Genomic DNA, 23,694 nt, shown 5'->3' with positions numbered 1-23,694 from the left:
CTGGGTAAAGTACTGACAGCAGAAGTGCAGGTCGCTGGTGCTTATAGCGCTTCAGTCTTTGTGGCCAAATGCTGTTTTCACAAGCACTGACAGCAGTGCGTCAAGGTTTTGAAGTCTCCTAAATGAATAAATGTTACTTATTTATTGCTTCATTTTTGTTTGTCACTTAGAGGTTTGCTTTTAATCCTGGTGCATGGCATAGCTAAATCAAAGTCTCCCAAATTCTGTTAAATGGGCAAGTAATAATATTTCTTGGTGTAGTTCGATGGATTTACTGTTTTGGTTGATGTGAAGACTTACTACTCCCATAACTGAGATGTGTGTTTTCATGGTGTTCTATTGCTAATAAAATAGTCGTGATTTAACATCTTGCTGGCTTAAAATAGCTAGACCTTGGGCCTAATTACAGAGTTTTCTTTTGCTTAAGATTCTGTGCAATGAAGGTTGAAAGGGTTTGTTTCCAAGGAAACAAATGCAGTGCACTTTCGTTGCATAAAATGTTTCCTGTAAGAAAATTCCATAACCAGGCTCCTGGGAGATAAAAGTGTCGTAAGGTAACTGCGGCGTGTTCGGAGCCTTTCTCTAAAAACATCTGGGTTTGTGTTTTCCTGAGCCTGCCGGTGCATTTCTCAAGTCTCTGTTTGGGTGCATTAAGAAGTGGCCCAGTGTCAGAATACTAATTCCGGCGTCGCAGAACTTGTCAGCCTGCTTCAGCAGCATTTCTTCTGTTCACCTGTCTAAGTGCTCTTAAAAAATATGCAGTGTCATGGGAGCACACTTTATTGTAAAATAACGCGCCTACCGTTTTATACTACAGCTCTACTTCTACATGTTGCTTTTAGTTTGCATATTAGGATAAGGAAACTCTCAACGTATTTTGGGTAGAGACATTTTTGCATTGTCATGTGTCTCAGTCTACAAAAGTCTGCGGTGCACACGCGCTCCGTGCCTCGGGCTGAAGAGTGCAGAGGAGAGTGGCTTCCAGGCGCCTTGTCGTTTTCTCTGGAATTTTCTTTTTTTTTTTTCAGGGAAATGGGAGCAGTGGTTGAAAATCGTAGCAATGGGCAAACAAATTGGAAAGATTCCAGATGCCAACGTTCAAAAGTTGCCTTTTTTTTTCCCCTAAAGTGGGAAACAGATAGGAAGAGCGTGCCTTCTGCCTGTGCCCGCGACATTTGGAGGGTGGCGAATGTAAGAGGCAGCGATCACCATTTAAATGTACACGCTCACGAAGCAGGGCTGTGACGTGCACTATTCTGAGCTGCATGGGTAAGTCTCTCGAAGGACTGAAACCCCTTCATGAAATCTGTTCTGGGAATAGTATTTTGTAGCGTATCCCATAGGTCATCCAGAGAGCCAGGCAGGAGCAGCCCATAGAAAAGTCTCGGAGGCCGGCGGGTCCGGTGCGACCCGGGGGCTCCTCTGCCAGGAGGGGCAGGATTTGTGCAGCCCCGGGATCGAAGCACCTCGTTTTAGCCCTGTTGTCTGCCGAAATGATGCACACGGTTCTGCATACAGCATTGAATTGTACAGACAAGCTGGATTAATCAGCTTTGTCTATTTGAAACTAATAAGTATGCGTTAAATTATGTGCAATACCTTTTCTCTTTCAAAATGCTGCTCTAACGCCGAACTTCAGTGAAACAGATGTGTGCTTTCTGCGGGGCATTGGTTGGCAGAGCTTGCTCTCCTGAAAAGCGACATCCCCGGCTTGCTGCAAAGTCTTTGCTGGCAGGGCTCAGCAATCCGAGAGTGATGCTTTGGGATTTTTAAAGCTGGAGCCTCGTCTGCCGGGAGACGCGGCGCCTTCAGCGACGGCAGGAGAGGCGTGTAGGTTCTGTAGCGCGCCAGCATCGCCCAGGGCTGCACGAGCGCTGGGAATTAGATGCTTTCCCACTGCTGCTAATGATGACAGGAGAAGTTTTGTTATCTGGGCGAATGCTCCTTGTGCTGCTATGTTACATAAACTTGTTGGGCTCACGTCGAAATGGCAGATTGGTAAAATTGCTCACGTGGAGACTGCTCTGGGGGCTCTGTTTATGAAAGTGCCCTGCTTGGAAGGAAAAGGAGATACCCCTCAAATTCTGCCTGTGTATCCCTCTTCTCTAAGTAGGGTCAACTCGGACGATAAACTCAGAAAATAAAAATGACGTTGACTGTAAGAAATCCTTCCCCTCTGTGGCTCTTCAGGTCCATCCTTTCGGTTTTTGCACAGCTGGTTTCCCACCGCCCCATCCCCCTGGTGTAGGGGTGGTTCTCCTGCGCTTTGGTTTTGCACTTCTAGGGACAGTGCTGGTAACCTCCGCTCTGCAGTGGCCTTGCAGCCCGCTGGTGCGCATCCCGTGATGTGGGCTATGTTCACAACCGCAAGGGCTGTCTGGGAAGCGCTTTCCCTGGGCTGCACTGTCCTGCAGGTGCGCGTGCTCACCAGGTGCAATTCTTCTCTGGCGATCGATTTTTTTTTTCTTGAGAATTGCGTGCCACCCCAGACCTCACCCGCCACGGACCTGGCTCAGAGCAAGCTCAGGGCAAATCGTTGCTCTGTGTTCCGTGTGTATTTCATGGTGTGCTGGTGTAATGATGGCACGTTCGTTGAGTTTGCCAATTATTTAAGAAGTATTATTGTTCTGATTTTGCACAAAGTCTGCTGGCTTAAATGAATTAAGTAGAGATGCATATTATTCTAATGCTGGAAGTTAAAATGAGAGTCATTTCAATATGAAAAAACAGCTATTGTCAATATAAGTTAATTCGTTGTTAAAGAGACTTATCATTGAAAGGGAACTTTCAATACGCCAAGGAAATGATGCATTAAACAAAATCATAACATTGATAACTCTGGCGGTGTTGTTTTAGCTTCTGAAAACTGATTCAGGAGGGGTCAGAGGAACTGAAGATTCCCTACTGTTTGGGGTTCCAAATACTGTACTGTCTTCCTTAGAGTGACAATCCAAATATCAGGGATTGTAACGTATGTTAAAGGTGTGCAAAGAGCCTTGTTCTGGGACCTGTAGGTGCGAGCCTTCTCTACATCCCGGTCCTACAGGGCCTCGCGCCGTCCCTGCGCGCCGTGGAGCGGCTGTGGCCTCGCTGCTGGTTTCGCTGGGCTGGCATCAGCCTGCCCCGAGCGTGTGGCGGCTGGATCGTGTCTGCTCAAGCAGAGGCTGAGGGGTAAATGTGCAGGGACGGGCGATGCTGAGGAGCCTCTGTTCGGGGGAATCACTCGGTAGCCTCAGGAGTTAGGTGAGAGCTGGAGGTGAGGCCGTGCCCATGGCTCACGGCAGATGCGAAATACCTGGTTGCAACTGAGGAAGCACGGAGAACGTACTTAAAATTTCCTGTCTGCGTTGGGGCTTTTTTCTTGTCACGAAATCAGATGGAATAGAAAATATTTTAAAATATTTTCATGCAGAAGGATTTGTACTGAAAGGAAATTGAGAGCATGATGGGAGTTCGCATTATGGAAGAGAGCAGAAAGGAGCAATCTGAGTACCTGAGGAAACTGCTGCTTTGCCTCGTCTCCTGTCAGGAAATAGCTCCTTAAGTACTGCACTCCCAAATTGTCATCTGCTTGTTTTAACGCAAACTGCCATAATGTAAAAATATCCCTTCTGCACTCAAGTAGATATGAAAGCTAATGCTCTTGAACACTGCAGCTTAAAGGGTTGAAGACAAAAAAAAGACGAAAATAAAGTGTTGAGGGTAATAAGTCATAATATTATGACCTGTGTTGAAGAGGCGATGATTCTTTTCACGCACACACCCGTGCTGTAGGTGAGGCGTGCGAAGCCGGCAGAGCTGCGTGCCGCCGCAGCACGGCACGACCCGAGCGAGGTGAGCGCCGCGCACTGCGGGTACCAGGCCGACCCGCGGCCGGGCTGGAGGCCGTAGGCACATCCAGAGGGCCGGCCCTCTTCACAGATACCCAAACATCAGTCCGGCTGCACGTATTTGATTTCACAAGCGCTCAGGCCACAGCAGGCCCCAGAGCTGTGTCCGATGTGCTCGCCCAGAAGAAGCCCAGCGCGGTGTGGGGCTCCAGGCCCACCGCTCGGTTTGTCTCCCTGGCCTGCAGAAGTGGTCAGGAGGGCAGAGGAGGCTCTGGGGGATCAGCAGCTGGTTCTCCAGGTGGTTCCACCGATGGAGAAGCTTGGGAAGCCTCCTGATGTTCGACACGTTGCTGCTTAAACATCCTGCGATTCCTCACCTCTGATTGCCAGTCTGTTACAGGTGGCGATATCCCGAGATACAAACACTTACAGCACCTCCTCTCTGTTACTTCACCAAATTCCATCCCGAAAGCAACCAGCAGCGAGTGTTTCTTTACCAACCGAGGTAATGCAGCAGCCGCATCTCAAAAGAACCGGAGCATCGAGAGCTAATAAATTTCGTGTTAGGCATAAAGCTCATTTTGAAAAGTTTGTGGTAGTTTCTGCTTCAATCAGATAAATGATTATTGGTTTTGGTTTAGTCACTTCGCGTGCTGCTGTGGGAACTCACGTCCCCTGCAGCATCTCTGCCACAAATTGGTTTGAGAAAGCTTTAAGAGTTTGGAAGTCGCCAAAATGGAATATAAAATTAAAGCCCCCTAAAGGTATAATAAAATTGTAGATCAAAATGTAAGCCGGTTGGAAACCTGTCCAGCACATGTACTTCTGCTCTGCACGGTGCGGGTGTAGCGTTAAGGTTTTGGCGTGCTGTTACCAAAAATGCGCACCCTGAAATGCCGTCCTGTGTTCTGCTGGCGAGAGGTGGATGGGACCGGTCCCGGGGGGGCCGTGGGACGGGTCAGCACCGGGACCTGCAGAAGGTCATGCCATGGCATTGCATCTATAAATGCGCTGCTGGCGTCAGCTCGTTGCGGTATTTTCTGTTGGAAACTTCTCAGAAAGGCTCGCCGCGAAGTTGCGGGGTGGATTGAGAATCACTGAGCTGATTTTCCACCTTTTCTTTTTTTTTTTTTTCCCCTTTGGTCTCATCTGCTTCTTGTACACACGCTTTTTGCCTGTCTCCTGCTAGCTGACAGCAGCCTGCGGAATGAGCGGCGGCGCGCCTGCTCTGGCCGAGTCCGCCCGCGGTTCCTGTTTGGTTTCTGCCTTCCTGCCTCTGCCTCCTGCTTCGGCTGAACGCCGCTGTGGCGGCGAGGCAGGACGAGCCATCCCTCTCCTTGATGAATTGGGGAGCGCTGGTTTCCACGTGAAACCATCCCAAATGTGCGCAACGGCGCGACAGAAGCCGAGCCCGCCCGAGTCTCGGTTTCCCTTTGAAGGGGGCTGTACTTTGTTCCCTCCCGTACCTGCTCCCAGCCGGAGCATAAAGCACGCTGCCTGCTTCAATGCCGGAGCAGTCACCTGCTCAGCTCAAAGGCGTCGCACGCATTTTTTACGTAAATGCTGCTTTTTTGGGCTGCGGCAGAACGTAAGAGCCAGGTCGCGCATTTGGTGCACCTGGGAGGCTCTCTGCAGCACAGGTGCGTGGTTTCCTTTGAAACACCTCCTCTTCCACATTTAAGTTGCTCAGCTTGAATTTTACCCATTTGAAAACGGGGTTTTATCTATGGGAAGAGTGGAGGGAAGGTGCTCGCGAGACAGCTGGAGGAGAAGTGTCTGCTTTGAAAAGACGGGCTGCTCCTGGGGAGGCATTATGTTTGCGTCTGTCTGGGGTCTGTTCGTAGCACCGCTGCAGAGAGCAGAGTGACTGCCACTGACACCACCGCTGGAGGCCCTGCCGTGCCGGTGCTGGCTCCCTCCTGTATTTATTCTGAGCCCCTCAGAGCCCGTATTTATTTCAGAAAGTGAGCGTGAGGCAGGGCTCAGGGTGGGCACGCATCCTCCGGGCTCCGGCTGCCCTCATGCCCGAGCAGCCCCAGGCAGCGTGGCCCTGGGCAAGGCAAGGGCTGGTGGCAGGAGATTTCTGCGAGCAGGTCCCTAATGAATGCTCACCCGTGACTGTGCTCACTACCTGCTGCAGTCCTGCGCTCGGTTTGTCTCAGGGATGTATTCCTGCGGGGTTTTGGCACGCCCCTTCTGCAGAACAGCCTGCATGAGGTCCAGCTCGGTTTTGGAGCAGGCAATTTCCTGGCATGCTGAGTTACTGGCAGGTGTCGAGTCAGCTTACGGCAGTAATAGCTCATTATTTGGTGATCAGAATTTAAGAATTAAAGAAAAAAAGATTATCTTAAACTTATGTTTGATGAGTTAATCGTTTTAAGTGGATATATGCTTTATGATTGCGTTTCTTAAATATTTTCTAGTATTACACGGAAGATGCTGGTATTTGAGATCAGGGTTGGTAAGGCAATGCACTCCTTGGGCAGCCTACTTTAGAGAAAAAAGGGAATTTGAATTGCAGATCAGGATGTCATCAGTATGAATCAGTGTGGCCAGAAAGAAAGAATGAATGAAAACCTTCTGCATGGCCGAGTGGTTTGTTTGGTGCCCAGGCAATCACATCCCTTCCAAATCAATAGATAGCTTTGTACTCTGCAAATCAGCCTCTGGTAGTTGCGTGTGCTGGAAAAAACGACGACGCAAACATTTGCAAAAGGGTCAGTGCTGCTCTGCAAAACAGCTAATAAAATACCAGGGAGCAGCAGGAGATGGGGAGTTTGCTTCTGACAGGTCGGAACGATTTTCATGCTTTCAGATTATAAGCTAGGATGTTTGGATATTATCCTGATTTGCCACTATTAACACCTAGGAAGAAGACAAAATATTCATCTCAGTGTTTTAATATCTTATTTATTTGGAGCGAAAACCCCAATATACTTCTGAATTTGTATAAGGCTTTTAATCTGGAAAGAGATACCATGAAATGCGAACATTTTGATAAAGGTACTGTGCTTCTGTTTCGTCTCAAAATATCAAAAATATCAGGCAGATTTTTTCAGGCTACCGTATCTGTACCTTCTGGGGACGGAGAACATTCCTGAGCCTTTGCAGCAATCTGTTGTTGATCGAGGGGAAAAAAAGGTTAAAAAGTGCTGGAGGACCTGGAGTGTTTTAAGGCAGCATGATAGCGTTCCGGTTGCACAATAGCTGCATTATGTAACTTGCCTGAAAGACAGGAGAAATGTTATCTGCTGCTTTCCTATCAAGGGGTTGTAAGAATCCCCGCAGTTGTTCACAGAATGCACTCAAGGTGTTTCCCTCGAGCACAGGTGTTGGGGTGGCCGGGGTGAACCCATGGGGCCGGGGTTCATCTCCAGTAGGGCCTGCAGAGCCCTCTAATTAATAGACATTAAATATGCAGCTGTGGCACCCAGTGGGTAAGGATCAAAATGAGCTATCTGATGATTTTTAAAGTGTGTGGGGTAGGGTTGGTGTGGGAGTAGGAGGCAGGGCACTCGTGGCGAGACCCAGAGGTAAGGGAAAAGTGGCTCCTGAGCGTAGCCTTGGAATTACATTCTTGCATGTCGTGTTGGTTTTTCATTTGGGTCTCTAATGGGGGATAATTATTCAACTGTCTGAGTAGCTATAGGAGAAAAAATAACAGGAGAAAGACATGGTCCTTCCCACCCAGCCACCGTTTCATTACTGCCGTGTTCCCTGCAATTATCCACATCAAGTTCAGGATGCTCGGGGGAAAGAGAGGGTTGGAAACGTGAAGCGAGATACTGTAGAAATGGGAGCAGGGACAGAAAATGCAGAATCTCAGTAGATTCCGAGTAGATAGAAGAGAAGCAATAGCACACGGAAACTTCTGCTACCAAGTGACCAGTGAATTCGTTCGGTCTTTTTCAACAAAACCAATGAGAATCACACTGAAGGCCATTTTTTGATGTTTCAATGTGCCAGGCTGAGCGCTAAGGAAAAGCAAAAAAGGGCAGGATCACCTAGGGCAACAGGAGCATGTTGCCTCGGAATTTCTGTGTCCCTCATGAAATCGTGAACATTTTCAGCTTGTTTGGTGCAAATGGGATGGGAAGCCTGCGGAGGGGCGTGGGGGTGATCGTGAGGGTGGCAGTTTGTTAGCCCCCAAAGCCCCACAGCGTTGACATCTGCACTGAGATGGCCACAGGCTTGGGTTAAGCTCGTTAAGTGAGCTGAGTTTCTCTTATTTAATGGTAAATTAGGTTTCAGCCTGCCCCACGGGTGTTGCTGTTTAATTTAACTTCTGCATGCAGTGCTTTTCGGTGTATGAGGTATATCAGGGGTTTTGTGATGTATAAAGCCTACGTGTTTACAATACGGCTGTGGTGCTGGGTTTTGTTTCTCCAAAGAAATGGAGGGCAGGATGGAGTCCTGGTCGAGAAACGTCCGCATTGTGAAGAAATGCCTAAAATATTTCCTGATTGGAGTGTGCAACTCTGTCCAAAACAACATGCGTTCCGCTTTTAACATAACATGACTTTTGAAGATGGAAATTCCCTTTTTGGAGCCCATAACTGCAGGACTGACATCTCTGCTGGCTGCGTGGCCATTTGTCCAAGGCCTGCTGTGCAAGCGCAGTCTGCTGCCGGGGCTGCAGGTTTGGGTATGGCTCTGTATCTCTGTATTGCTCTCCATCCGTATATGTTCGTGGGCTTTTTTCATATATAAGGTGCATAAATCCAGTCTGCACAGAGTTGAAGGCAAAATAATTCACCATTTCATGTCAAAGTGGCCCATTTCAAAACAGACAAACGTAGAGATGCAGCAAACCAACTGGGAAGGTCCAAACTATTTATGTGCTGGTTAACCCTACTCCATCTTAATAGGTACGATTCCTTTTTTGGTGTATTTTAATCACACCTACATTTTTTGCAAAGTGTTTTCAGCGTCGGCCAGCACAGTAGGACATGGATGAATGTTTCCAGTTGGGTGCTGGCTGTGGCCTGGTGCTGGCTGATGGCCGGTGGCACGGTCAAGGAGTTTTGCCCTCGGCATCGCGTGTGGCTCTGGTGGATGGTAAAGCACGTTCACACCTTGTGGAGGCTCTGGGCAGGGTGGCCGCTTGCCTTTGTTGCATCTGGTTGCAGCTGATCCTAAAAGCCCTTCCCTTTGCATGTTGAAGGGAAATGTCTTGAGACTTTCCCTGGGGGAAAATACCCGGCGAATGGAAAATGTGCCCGTCCATACTGCGCGTTTCTGAATGGCCGAGCCCCTGGCTGCCCGCGCAGAAAGCCGGGCAGCGCATCTCAGCCCGTCACGGGAGCTGTCACCTCCCGCCTGGCAGCGGCGCGGGGTGGGCAGGTTCGCTTCCAGCATTCCCGAGCCACCCAAGGGCGGCTGCTGCCGCCGGCGGTTTCAGTTCCCCGTCCTTAATCAGCCCTCCCCTGTCACCACGCGGGCCCCTCGGCGGTGCGGGGCAGGGACCGTGCCCAGTGCCCTGCGCACCGGGGCTGTCCCCGGCAGCGTCCCCGGGGCGGTGGCAGGGGCTCCGTGCGCCACCCGGCTCCGTGCACCGCGAGCTGTGCAGGGCTGGATGGTTAGCAGCAGGGCTTCAATGTACATCCTGTAAAATTCCACTTTATGCAGAGACGTACAAATCTGCTCTTGCTCAGAGCCTCTGGATGAGATTGCGGCTGTGGACGTACCTGCTCGGAGGATTTTCCTAGCGCCAGAGCACCTCTCCGACCACAAGGAGGGGGCTGGAAAGGCAGCTAGCGGCCCCGCTCGTAAACACCGACACGTCCCCGGGTGACAGGAACGAAGCGGAGCGCGCCGGTGTTTATGCAGGATGGCCGGCACAGCCCCTTGCAGAGCGCCTGAAGCCTTCCGAAAGCTTCCTCGTTTCTCGCAGTTCGATGTCACTGCTAATCCAGGCCTTTTGTCATAGAGCCCTGCTCCCTCCCGGCTCATCATCGGGGCTGCTCCTGGTGTCACCGGGACGTGCTGCGGTGACAGAGGTGCCCTCTCCTCCTGCCCCACGGTGCCACCAGCACCGCCGCGGGTGCACGGGACGCGGGAGCCTCGGGAAACTCGGGTTCATCGGCGACGGTGGCGGCTGAATGAACGATGAGCGTGACCTGGGAAGGATAAACAGGAACACGGGGATGCTTCTTGAGTTTGGAAAATGCACGCTTTTCTTTTTTTTCTCCTGTGTCAGTGTCATTGGAAGGGATTATACAAATGAGAGCAGGAAACTACAGTCAGGGTTTTGCCAGAAATAGATTTTTTTATTTTTTTTTTCTGATGTAGATGAAGAAATATGGGAGTCTGTAGAGGCTGCTCCACGGCACCCTCACGTTTTGATTGCCAAGTCATTTGCATTCGTATATAAAGTGACATCCACCCTGAAATGGGAGTTGACATGTAATCAGAAAGAACAAAAACTCCTGCAAGTAGCTGTATGCCACTGATAAAACTTAGGCAAGACAGAAGTTGGGAGTAAGCGTGAAATGTACTGAGTGTTTTCAGGCGACTAGAAGAGAAATACTGTCTTGGAAGATGTTAAATATTAATATTACACGTAGTCGCCGTCATTCGTGGATTTGGTAAGTGGTAATTTGGTACTTGTTTTTGTCCGGATCGGTGCAATTCTGGTGGGCAAAAGAGCTTGGAAGTGTGCAGCTTTACATCTGCAAAAAGCGGAGAGGTGTTGGTGGGGACGTACGTGTTCCCCGAGTCCTGACATTTCCCTGGTGCTTGCTGAGTGTTTCCTTTTGCTCTCTCAGGCCTGACCAGATCTCGATCTGGGACCGCTGGCACCCTCACGCCTGGGAACTGGGGGGCACGAAAAGGACGGGAAGTGTTGTATTGTGCTTAATTATTTCTGTTGCAATCTGTCCTTGTAGTGCGTACTTCTGAGTCACTTTCCAAGATCTTCATATGTGAGGGCCGTTTTTCAGTTATTTCCTTTGCAAGGCTTACTTCAAAACCGAAAGAGGGAGGTTTTTGCCTAAAAAAGCTGCGTGAGAAAATACATTTTCTTTTAAAAAAAGTAAATGAGTCCCTGAAACGCGTTTTCTCTTGCACGCTTTGGTGGCGTTACCTCTGTAACTTTTCCGATCTGCCGGCAGTGGATGTGGCACCGCAGTGCCCGGAGATGGCTGCGGCTCTGCCTCTGCCCTGGGCTGGCGGCCGTGGGCCGGGGGAGACGCTGGAGGGGCTCAGGGCTGGGCCCGCGGCGCGTGGTGCTGTCCTCGTGAAGTGTTCTGCCCCTGGACGGGGCTGGTTTCACCGGTGGGGCTCTGCTCTCGGGGTCACGGTAGGAAGTTATCGGATAGAGTGGTGTAAGTGTGCCTGTAGTTGCAGATAATCTGTGTGCTCTATATGGAACTATATATACCCTGTCAGCATATAGACTACCTAGAGAATTCAATATTCTGTAGGTTCACGGATTATATTTGCTAATCTCGCACATACAAACGTGTACTCTGTTCTTACATAGAACGAATTCTCTGCGTTAGTACTGCCCGTACAACGCATTCCGCTGCGGCCCCTCCGCGCTAGGCTCTCTGATGAGGCTGTAGCTCAGTGCGTGTACAGGGTAATGCAAACTCCGAGGTCCTGGACGGCGCCTTACAGACGTGCAGGTGCTCTCCCGTTCCAGCACCACACCGGTAGTCGTGGGCAGCAGCGGGTGGCGCTTCAGGGACAGGAGACCGAAGAGGTAAATATTTAGAGAAGAGGAAAAATGCGTTATAGATGCATTATTAAAATGCATTATCTTCGTACGTCTGTCCGCGGTGCGGGAAGGAGTTCTGACGCAGTGTCTTGGTCAGGATCCTGGCAGACAGAGGCAACGCCGCCCTGCGCCTGGTGCCCGAGCCGCGCGCAGCTGGCGAGCGAAGGAGCCGAGGGGTGTCCTCGGTGCCGAGCCAGCACCAAACAGCCCCGATACGAGACACAGCAGGGACTGCTGCACGGGCAGGACGCGGAGCAGGCCCATCTGGAGATGGCTCCCTGCGGTTGTGGCAGCGGGAGCTGTGGGCCTGCTGCCGTGCGCTCCTCTTCGGGAGAGCCGCCGCGTGCCGGGGCCGAGGAGCGCTGCTTCGGGCCGGCGGGGTGGGAAACGTTTTGCAGGGACAGTGCACAGCACACAGCGAGAGTGGCGGGAGTAATTTTAGCTCTGGGAAATGTAGAGCTGAAATAAAGCCCCGTGGCACCGCGATTGCAGGCGTCAGGGCTGTCAACGAGTCGCCCAGACAAGGGGGCCACTGAGCTGATGTGGTCGACCAGTACAGTTTGGGGTGGTTTAGACCAGGCATTTTGTTGTTGTTTAATACATTTTTGGTCCTCTTTTGAGCTTCCCTTTCCTCTGTCCCATCACGCATACACAAACTCTTTAACAAAACTTGAATTAAAAAAATAATGGTGCTGTAGGCTTTGGTGACAGCATAACTGGTCATCAATCCTGAACTATCCAAAATGTATTAATTAGAACAAATCAGCCCAGCAACCGTGCACCGATAGGTGGGTATGCAAGTGAGCAAGTACCTGCTGTACATCGCAAAGGGGTTGTTAAAAACAGACACTAACGGTGTCTGGGACGGTGTTGGAACGGTGCTGCTGCATCCCTGGCTGGATCAGTGCTGGAAATCGTTAGAATAACACTCCGGTTTGGAAGCAAATAATGTTCCCTTTTGGAAACAAATAATGTTTCGTTTTGGAACCTCCGTGGTCAGTGCCTGCTCGTAGGGATGGGTCAGGGTGCGGGGCAGGTGTGCAGGACGTGAGGCTGGAAGTGTTTTGCAGACCATAGTACCGCATAGACTGACCCTGATTTGTAAATATTTTCTTAAACTACTTAAATTGAAAATGTTTAACATAGCCTTTCAGTTCCTCTGCATAACTTTCTTCTGGGAGGACCCTACAAACGTTGCTGGAGTGAAACTCGGGCGGTCTGTCTGAGGCTAACAGCGTTTTGGCCTCGGTTCATGCAGTATTCGCGATGCCCTTGGCAGGTGTCACTCACTGAAGGGCCCGGTCTGATCCCCGCACCCTGCTCACTCCCTCGATCTCTGCAGCCACCGGTGGCTGCCCCCATTCGGTGTCCCCTGGGTGCAGCCCAGGGCCGCCCCTGCCCACCGCCCTGCCTAAAACCCCTTTGCCTCCAAGTTACCTGCGGGGCCCCAACGATTCGCTTCTCCTCCCCCGTTAGTTCCGTAGCCTTCTATAAATGGGTAGGATCTTCAACAAAGAAACGATTTATATTCACGGAGTGTGTTTGAGGGACGTAGTTCAGAAATCTGTAGGCACAATTTAGGAAGAGAAAGCCAAATATTTTTCTTATGCTCACAAATGGCTGTAAAAAGCAAAAAGAAAGCACTGTTGAAACGTGTCTTCAGTGAAGACAATGCCTGGCTGAAGCGTGATCTTTAACAATAAGATAATTGTGCTTTAATTGGCTCTGAGCAATCCAAAGAAAGACAGGCATTTGCTTTTGCTGTTTGAAAAGCTCGTTTCGGAGGGGTTCTTGTGGAGAAGTGGCTCTGGGGGTCCGGTAGCCTTCCCCGTGCCAGCGCGCGGTGTCTCTGCCTGCATTATCCAAGCTCCTTCGAGGCAGAAGGCAGCACCTAGAGCAATGGGGCTTCTCTTGCCATAGCTGCATTATCATATTTACGTTATTTACCTCGAATGCAAATGAAATAATCTTTGTAACTTTATAACAACAGGAACCCTTTGGATCGCACAGCATCCCAGTTCGATCGCTTCTTGGGCTTGTTTTCATCTTTCATTAGGCTGATGGAATTGTGGCATACTCGTATGTGGTGTGATTTCCCTAAAAAGAAAAAGGAGCTAAGAAGGGTGAACTTCTATTAAAGGCTTGCAGATATTTTTATTTTCTAGCGTTTATATTGATTGCTACCTAAAAAAGCAACAGAATGTAGTAATAACTGGGGGAGGAGAGGGATCCTGTAAAAATAATTAAATCATTTTATAGGAAAAGCAACGATTTTGCCACCTTGGAATTTTATTTTTTCTTTCCAAAAATAATCAACTTGCAGAATTCAGCAAAGAGCTTCAGTGTTTTAATACACTCGCCACCTGCAGATTTTAATCCCATTTTCATTGCTAATTGCACTGAACAAAAGAAGACACTCTCTGGGTGAGCCGAACAGTTGTAACGGGGCCGTTGGCCACGGTGCCCTGGTGCGGCACCGATGGAGCTGCCGCGGGCTTGGATCGCATGAACCTGGGCAAGTGCAGCAGCCAAGCCATGCTCTGCGGGCCCATGGGTGCCCCGGGAGCCTTCCAGCCACCCCCGTCTGCCTTTTGGGCGCTCACAGAAAGGCAACAAACGCAGGAAGGGTGATTCTGGAGTGATCAGGCTTCTGGTTCTCTGGTGGGCATCAGGAATCCTTCTCTTCATACCACACTCTTTTTAAGAACTTTTTTTCCTTTTTGTATCTAGATGCAAGCAAGTGCTTTTTAAGGAAGCAGCAGCATTTCTGCAGAGTGGGCCTAAAGATGTGAGCGAGAGCTTTGTGGGACAGGAATGATGTTTCTGAGACGTCCCTGCTGTGCCCTCGGGCCAGCACCGGTGCGGGCTGTGCGAATATGGGTGCGTTCGCTCCCATCCCGGAGCGGTATCCATTTGTGGGATGCATCGCTGGTAGTTAATTCACAAGGATAAAAACGAAGCTTGTTTCTTGGAAAACTTTTCCTGTTTTTTTCTATTTTTACATCCCATATGTAGTTAGTATTTCAATAACTAAAACGGCAATTATAATAAGCATTAGGGATCACCTGTGATAAATGGGGCAAAGGTTCAGGGTGCAGAAGAGCAGCTCCATGCAGCCTCCTTGCCGTTTAGAGTTTCCAATATGACCAAAACCAGTCCAGTAGGTATCCAAAATTTCCCTCCTGCTTTCAGCAGGAACCAGATTTCAAGCCTGTTTTTTTTTTTTCATCACGTTATTCACTGTAACAGATAACTGAACGTTTGTAGCTACAAGAAATCTTTATCCCCGTTATTAACCTCTGTAAAAGAGGTTTATGCAGGAAATCCCAATAAAGCTTCAGAAACAAGCATCTGCATTCCAGAGCATGCAAAATACAAGTGCAAGAAAAAGAACTTCTTGGAGAGGGCAAAAAGTGCTCCTGCCTTCCCGGGGCTGGCGGGTGCTGGCGCCGTGTCCATGCCTGGACTCGGTACCAGCACAAAATTTGGGTTTGTAACACAAACGTCAGAGGGCTTCAGGGTTAGATCGCTTTAACTGTGCTTTCCAGAGAGCTGCTGGGACTCTTTTAGCACCTAAACAAAGCGTATTAAATACCCAGATTTGCCATTAAAAGAGAAAAAGTTTTTTGTTTTTTTTTTTTCTCTAGGTTTTCTCTAAAGCTTTCTCTCCTGAAAGCTGGAGGACACGTGAACCCACGGCATACTCCTGATATCTTAGAGGAAAGCAGTAGGTGCAGGCCTGTTAGTGACATGGCAGGGAGCTGAGTCAGTCCAAAGGGCCTGATTTTATTATACAATATGCTTGGAAGCTGTGAATAAAACATGACAGGTTGACAATATAAAGTAATGTAGTGAGGGCATTATTTGGTGATTTGAGTAACGTGCTTTTGGGGTAGGGGCATAGAAAAAGCAGAAGACTGGAAAAAGCAAATATAGCACGTGTTTGTAGAACTGAATAGGTGGCGGTCTGGGCAATTACTTCCACGGGATTAAAATCTGTCATCATTAAGAGCCTACTAAGGGACGATTTGCCACATTTACGTGCATATACTGTGCTGCCTACACTGGCGCAGAAGCTTTTTGATTTCGGTGCTTGGCCCGCTGTCAAAAGCACAAGCATGAGCAAAGCGCAGCATATGCGATTGGGGGGTTTGTTTACAGAAGCCGGGGAACTGGGAGAGGAGCGGGACTTGACAGACAGTATTTCGCTTTCAGTAGAGCATGAAGTGAAACTTGGGGGATCCACGTCGGCTGTCACGAGGGAAGCGCTGGGAGAGGGCTGTGAGGGCCGGGCGGCCCGGCGAGCACCGGCGAGGTCCCGCAGGGAGAGGCCGCTCCTCGGAGCCTGAGGTAACCCCTCACGGCGGGAGGAACTGGTGTCTGCAGAGTTCGGCAGAACTCTTACAGCCTAAGCTCAGAAACTCCGAAAGCGTCTGCTTTCCTGCGTGTGAGGATGAAGGCAGCGCTGGAGGAGGCAGGATCTGGCTGGACAAGGTGCTTCGGTCCAATGGAACCGACCGGGGGGCCCCGCACGGCCCTGAGCCCACCTCACACAGGGCAGGGCCTCGGCTCACGGCACCCCATGGCTGTCCTCCTCCTGCCACCCGGCCCACCGTGCCCCCCTGTGGCTCAGGCCTGACGGGGACGGATCTCCTCGACTCGATGATCCCCATGGGTCCCTTCCAACTCGGGATATTCTATGATTCCTGGCAGAAACCATAGGGCTGCATGGCCTGGTGCGTGAGGACGTTTAGCGGAGTCTGCTGAAAAGCAAACATTACGTATCTGAACGCTGCTTTAGTTAGCTCGTTGGTTTGCTACGAAGACAAATAAACATTTTTGGTAAGTTTGTGTGCTGCTTTGGAGGACAGAATAGGAGTTCTCTTAAGAAATGAACATAGTGGCCTTTTTTAAAAATTGCCAACATCCCAAAAGGAAGGCCTGGAGAATTAGCGTGGCTGGTAACATCTCAAGGTGTAGCTTGTATAAAAGAGGTAGGACTAAGTTGCTTGAGGTGGTAACATGTTGGTAATGGCTCCGTTGGCAGGACGCAGGGCACCAGGCCAGCCGGTCGGCATGAGCAACCCACCGTGGGTTTGGTTTTTCCCTTTCTCCAAAGCATCAAGCCCCTCTCCCCGTTGATTGCCGCGGCTCCAGCTGCATTGCCCACCTGTAGGAACAGGGCATGAGCTTTACTGCTCGCCTCCAGACAAAGTACAAACTGGTTCTGAGCGCACACTTGGCTTGAATCCTGCCAGAAAGTGGTGAGGAGGAGTGAAATGTCAAGGCTGAAGGGCAAAAGAGCCGCACGCGGTTATTGTGAGCAGGGAGGGATTGTGAGTGGTCATCACTACCCTGTGCTTGGTGAGCAATGCTGTGACTTGCTCTGTGTTTGAACAATCCAGCAAGTGGATTTTAAGTTTATTTACTTATTTATTCATTTATTTTAGTTTCCATGAAATATCCCTCATTTTGAGGAAATGCAAAAACAAACTAGTAAAAATGTAAAGGCTCACTGCAGTTACCTCAGCCATAATCCAGTTGAAGTTCCACGTGGCGTCTTGTGGGCAGGTTCTTGGTTGGTATCTCAGTGACTGTGCTGCATATGGTTTTATTTAACCTTTCTGTTAATGATCTGGAAAACAAAATAAACAGCAAGCTAATTAAATGAAGAGATGCCGCTAAACTGAAAAGTGTTGCCAAGCCGGTAAGGAGAAATAGAGGCAGGGAATAAATGACATTCGTATTGAATGGTGGAGAGAAACTCCAACCAGACGTGGCGGGTTTTAGTACAAGGGCACTCTCTGAAAATCGATAAGGCTGAGAAATAGCCAGGAAGAGAACATTTACGGCTATTTACAGAGGAACAGCATGACCCAAGGAGGGGGCTGGAGTGAAAACATTGCTGATCTGAAGAGCGACAGTGTGCACAGAGGCCAAGAGATGATGATGAACGCAGGAGAACGTGGTGGGACTGTGCTTGCTGTCAGCGTGCTGTGTCATAGCTGGCATTTTACCCAGAGGACACACACAAAACGGGTGGAAATCTGAGAACAGGGCTCATTTACAGGAAGAGAAGTGATGAGCAGTATTAGCCTGTTAGTTGTTTGCCCGTATCAGTGGTGCACGTGCTCAATGTCACTTGCTGTGAGAGCTGAGAGGGAACCAAGAGTATTTTGCAGGAATTTACGGTGAATTCGAAAGTGGATAAAACTTGTAAAAAAGAACAAAAAACATTTCACTTGTTCAGCTTATAATGCACAAGGAGAGGGTGCTTTTTCAGCTGAAAAGTAAACTTCAGTTGTCCTAATGTTCTTTCCAGCAAATCCCTTGTGAAGAGGGATATGTGCATGTCATTAGAGGTGTGGGTAGTGCTGAAGATGGAAGAACAGGACGTGTTCAGGAGTGAGAAGCTGGGGGGCTGCTTTCCCACTGTCAGTCTCTTCTGTGGCGTACCCAGACATCTGCTGTACAGCTTGATGACTTGTGTTATTCCCTGAAAAGTGCAAACAAACCACCCTTAGGTGGGGCACGTAAGCATAAACACCACGTACATGATGTGCAAGCATGGATGGATCCCTTAGAGCAAACCACTGCTGTCTCTAGCAGGTTTGCTGGAGGCCAAGAGGCTGGTTTAGTAGCAGGAAATTTCAACTTTTCATTCTGCTTTGGTGTGCATCTCGAGTTAGGCTCCATCAAAGCAATACACCGTTGGCTTTGGTTCGGTAGGGCACACCAATTTTAACTAGATGAGCTCTTTCCTTTTAATAAGTTGTATCAGACACCTGCACTTGTTCCTTCGCGTTTCTGGCAAAGTGCTTGCATTTTTCTCTCGGGATGGTAGGTTTTAGCCGCTGGGTGTGACAGGGCTGCCCTGTGCTAGCCCAACCAGAAGGGTGTGACACAGGACTGTCATCCCAAAGCCCTGCGGCCGGTGCCTGCGGGGCTGGGGCTGTCCGACCGAGAGGAGGTACCGCCAGTCTGATACAGTCCAGTAAAATGTTTAACAGCTTTTGTTTTTATGCTATGACCACACGAATCCTAAAACCCCAAATCTGTTTCATTTAATAGTAAGTCCCTCATGGCTAATTTTGTATGCAGTACACAGAGTAGCATGACTATTCTGGGATATGATCCCAGTAACAGTGGTGAGTCATCAGCCGCAGCAACAGTAATGATATGAGGATCTATTTATTACTGCTCTTCTAAGCTGTGAGCTCTTCTAAGCAGTGAGTTCATCTAGAAATTATGTAATTATTCCTCCTGGATGATTTTTCTTATTGGTTTGTAATTACAAAACATTCTCAGAACACTTCTGTATTTTAAAATTAAGTCGTCAGAATGACTTAATGCAAGAAGAGCGAAGAGATTAAATCTTACCTTGTTTATTTTTATTTTTATTTTTTTGCAAAGCTATTTAGAACATCATTCACTAGTTCAGTGAGTTTATAAATAAATGTTTTGGGGTAAAATCACCCAGTCTTGGAAATGAGTCGGAGGGGAGATTCCGCATAGGAGCCCCTGGCTCCTCGTGTCCTGGGAGGAGAAGGGCTGGGTCTGGAACTGGTTAAGGAGTTGTCCTCATTGCCTCCCGATTCCCAGCTCTCCCCGGAGAGGGAGGAGGAAATCACGAGCTTTTAGGGAACGCACGCTGCCACCCACGTCCTCCCCCACTTTCTGCTTGTTTGCGTAAACAGTTCCTTTGCCAAGCGCTGCTTCGTCCGTGTTTCCCCAGGAAAAAGCAGCACTGCTGCTCTGCGAAAGCGAGGGGCAGGTTGCTGGCAGGAACCCTTTCCCAAAAAAAGGGAGGTGGTAACTAACCCCTTGGAGCCCCCGTGTGCCGGGGGAGTGTGGCACGGGGCTGCTGCCAGTCCCATGTGCAGCCCGTGGGACCCAGAGCGGAGCCGGCGGGGATGCTCTGCAGCGGCATTCCCAGCCTCGGTTCCCTCCCGAGCAGCCCTTCCCAGCGGTGTGTCATTCTGCTTTGCCTTGCACCCCCTGGCACCCGTTCGCACAGCCCCCGTTCGGTACGTGCGGGATTTCTGATCGCGCTCTGCACCGCCAGCAGCTGCGGAGGAGCCGGTGCCCGCTGAGGAGGTTCCCCCCGTACGGTGTCGGTCCCGCAGGGCGCTGCTGTGCCCAGGTGTTCCCACAGCCCGTGCCCCGAATCACCCTCCGGGATGGCTCCTCAGCCTCGTGCTGCACGTGCCAGCAGGGTCACACCGAATTTCTGGGGACTGCAGCCGTGGCCCCCCCTACCCCTGCAAAGACCTAACTCAGCAGTGCCTCAGATGTTGGGACTTACACCAGCAGAGGAAATCAGTAAGAAAAATACATTCAGAACTGAAATTTCAGGTCATTTTTTTTCATTCACCATTAGCTGTGGGTCTGCTGTACTCATCTCTGCTGCGGCCACCTTGCCCTGGTGGCTCCGGCAGCTCAGAGGGGCTCCTCCGGTGCCGCTGCAGGAAGCTCGGGGTGAAACCCCCTGCCCGGCACTGTTTGTCCACGCCAGCAGAAGTGCTGAGTGACATCGGGAGGAGAAGGAATGAGTCTATGCTGACGGTAACTCCAGTGAGCTAAATTCCTGGTTTTACTGGCAAAGCACCCAGAGGGTAGGCACGTGTTGCTCTGCTTGCCTGCAGCTGTGCCCGGGGGCCGGGAGCCGGTCGGTCTCCTGGCAAACTTCTGTGGTGCCGAGGAGCAGAGAGGAAGGGGTTTGATCTGCATGCTCCGTTACGCATCTGCAGTGACGGGTCCTGGAGATCAGCACACACCGAATACCAAGGGTGCTGGTGCTGAGCCAGCTTGTCTGGTCCCTCAGCACCACCGCTGGGCTCCCCGGTGCAGGACACCGGAGGTGCGGGGCGCCGAGCCCACAAGCTCGTGGCTCAATTTGGGGCTTCGTGGTGAGGCACTCGGGGAAGCAGAGGTTTGCTGGAGGAAGGAGACAGCCAAGGAGCTGCTGTACCTGTATCCGGCTGTGTGGAGTGCATGAAAAGGCATTCTTGAAAATGTAGAGAATAAATACTAGCTGAATGAATAGCGTCTGTGAGTGAAGTTCTGAAGTGGGTACGTATTGAATGGCCTAGTTTCGCTGAAGTCATAGAGGGCTGCCTACATTTGTTTCATCTGTAAAGACGATAAATTGTTTGGAGTGGAGTCTAGGAGAACAAGCTGACCCCCTTTTGCTTTACTGCAACGAAATTACACGGTGCTTTAAAAACTGCTTTATTAAGCTCTACGCTTACTGCAGGTTTCCAAGACGAGCTTTAGCACCGGTAGAGCAAGCCCAGCTAATGAGACCAGCTGATGGCTGGTGCCATATTATATATTTATTTCAGATTAAATGTGTTAAGAACTGGATTCAGAAAAAAAAAAAAATTCTCAGGGGGAAACACAGAAAATTGCCAAAGCTGTAGCAAAAGTATTACCTTCAGTCAGGTTTGACGTTAGCACAACAGCATGTGCAGTGCAAGTAGTGCGCTGCGCGCTGAGCAACAAAACCCGTCTGCTAAAGCAGTCTTGAAACCTGCATTAAGCTGCGTGTGCTTCAAGGGACCACTCGCAGAGGTCATCTCCGGGCTGGGCCCGTGGGTCGCAGGTCCCCGAGGGCTGTCTGGGGTCGGGCTGAGCTCCCTGCGTGGCCGCAAGGTGCTCGGCCCCGCCGGTGGGCGCACAGCGGAGGAGCGCGCGTAGAGAAAGGGGCACTTGCCAGGTATCGACTGGCTTCTCACAGGACATTTTGCTTTCCCCGTGGGCACTCCTGTGCATCCGTGGATTAATCCTGTAAACAGACAAAATCTTTGGAAGAGGAGTAATTCTGCAGCGCTGGGTGCCTGTGAGCACGGCCTCTGTGAGCGCTCGGCCGGGGACACCGACGGCTCCAGCCCGGCGCCCGGTCCTTTCACTGCTCTGGGCTGTGAACTTACCAGTCACACGCCTTTGTCCCATTTAATATCCTTTACATGGCTGCGTTTTCTCTTCTGTTATTAAAAAAGAAAAGGAAAAGCTCTCATGGGCATGAATGAGGATTTATATAATAGGTTGCAACGGCTCCATCAAAGCCATTGTGCTCTATCTTGTGAGTATCTATTTAATCAGCGGTTAAAAAAAAGGTCTTATTTGTGCTAAGTGATTTTTCTTTCTTAGGTTGCAGCAAGAATTTCATCCTCTTGTGAAGACTGAGTGCAGCCAGTCCAGCTACTCTAGACTTGAATGCTGCTATTGAACTGTCTTTATGCTGGCAAGAGGTTCAAGTACCCCCAAAAGGCCATTCAGACGGTCACGGAGCTGCTCCACGAGTCTAGGAAGGAGCACTGCTCCTGTGTTAACACTGTGACGAACCAGTGGGGTTTATTAACTAATCAGTTAAATTCGACAGTCATTAAGCAACTCAGTTGTGTTCATCCTCCTTCCTTAGGATACAGGCCACGTGCCTGATGAAGACTATACAGATGCCATGAACATAGAAAATATAGATTTATATGAACAAATATACAATAGGAAATAATCAGTATACAAGGACTTACATGTAAAAATATCTTTTTTACTTTGCCCTTTTCATAATTTACAAAAGCATGCAAAGTTTCCTATTGCTTATTGTTAAAGCAGCGTGAGTAAACCCTGGATGTCATGTTCCCATATAGCTCTTTAAGCGTGCACAATATTGGCTAGTACAGTGTTAAATCTGACATTCCAGATGTTAAAATATTCCTAGGACACATTCTAAACTTAAAGCATTAATTTAAATGCAGTTTAAACAAAACTCACATGTTTAGTTGAATTGTGCTCATATTACAAATGAGCCTGCTGCAGCTGAAAACTTTCCGTGAGAGTAACCTTGGAAATACGTATTTCAGCTGGAGGTGAGTGTGTTTTGTGTACTCCCCGAGTGACTTTTCTGATGGAAGGAGAGCCATCGGGGGCCCGTGTTCATGGTCTCTGGCTGTCCCAGTGGTGGTGGCTCTTGGCTTCCACCTTGCAATGAAAAGGGATGGGAGTTAATTCTGCCTTTGCTTCTGGAGACTAGTGCGAGTATACGTTTAGACAGAATTTGAGCGATTTCAATGTGTGGCTATTTAACAGCACACCAAGTGCCTGTATTGTTAGATTAAACTGTTGCAAACATTTCTGACAATAGCAGGCTAAGAACCTGAAGCACACCCTGCAAGGACGCTGAAGCCATCATGAATAAGACGTGTTCCTACCAAACGCCAGGAATGAATCCCTGCTCTTAGGCAGGGTGATCTAGGCATGGCACGTGCCCTTTCCCTCTCCGTCTCTCCTGCTGTGTGTGCCGAACAGCCTCCCTTGACCATTTAAAGTAGCAGAAGATGAAAACCACGAACTGTTCGGGGCTGGCTCTGCTGGGAACAAAAGGGCCTGACACGGAGGTTTTGTTCTGCGGTTGCATCTCGCAGCACCCCGCTATCTTGTTTGCTCTTCACATGACTCGCCACCAGGTCCTTGATATCTGCCTGGTATTTTATGTTCCCCTCGGTCAGATGTTTCGCTCGGTGACGCCAGGTTATTAATATAGCCTGTCACATTTTATCCCGACGGACCGGTACAAAGGGAATACCCGTTATTTCCCTCCCACCCTCTGCCTGTAATCTTGATCTTTTCCAGACGCTCCCCGAGGCCGGCAGGCAGGCAGCGCACGCTCCGGCTCGCCCCGTGACTGATTGCTTTCTTGGACACCGTCCAGTTCCGAGTCCGCAAACACATTTACAGGAAGGTTTTCTAACCTGGGAGCTGGCGGCTTTCGTACTGCAGGGAGGGATGAGCCTGATTCCTGCTGGAGGTCAGCGGCAGCCCAGAAAGCGAGGGGCAAAGTTTCAGAAGCTGCACTTCAGCCTGGCTAGGGCGGGCAGGTGCCCCCGCTGGCACTTCACCCCGGGAAGGGTTAAAAGCCCTTGGGGGCTTCCAGCAGCTCCCCACTCATCCCAGGTGTTTTCTCACGTGTGTTTCATCACTCAAACCAAACAATTTTCTTTTCTCCCTTGGAGTAATTCATCTGTCCGTACTATTTTCTTGTTTTGAAACAGTTAGTTGCCATTTTTGTGCAATTCCTCTTTTTTTTTAATGGGCCCGTTCTGCCCTTTGATTACTTCTACCAACTCACCCTTCATTAGCTTGCTA

General features: G+C 49.7%; 1 protein-coding gene across 6 annotated transcripts in view; it reads left to right on the top strand.

The window, feature by feature from the left end:
- The window catches only part of PDE4B (phosphodiesterase 4B), a 191,729-nt gene that overhangs the window by 101,913 nt on the left and 66,122 nt on the right, over window positions 1-23,694 (top strand). The window contains exon 1 of one of the 6 annotated variants that reach the window (XM_080601371.1): window positions 8,914-10,417. The exons of the other annotated variants lie outside the window; for them this stretch is intronic. Coding sequence (XP_080457497.1) covers window positions 10,371-10,417 — 47 coding nt within the window. The 5' untranslated portion in view covers window positions 8,914-10,370. Of the gene's footprint in view, window positions 1-8,913; window positions 10,418-23,694 lie in introns of those variants that run through there. 6 annotated transcript variants of the gene reach the window in all.

The sequence above is a fragment of the Anser brachyrhynchus genome (assembly GCF_964034855.1).
Source record: "Anser brachyrhynchus genome assembly, chromosome: 8".
NCBI lineage: Eukaryota > Metazoa > Chordata > Aves > Anseriformes > Anatidae > Anser > Anser brachyrhynchus.
The sequence above is the reverse complement of the archived record's forward strand: the minus strand, read 5'-3'. Positions and strand labels throughout refer to the sequence as shown.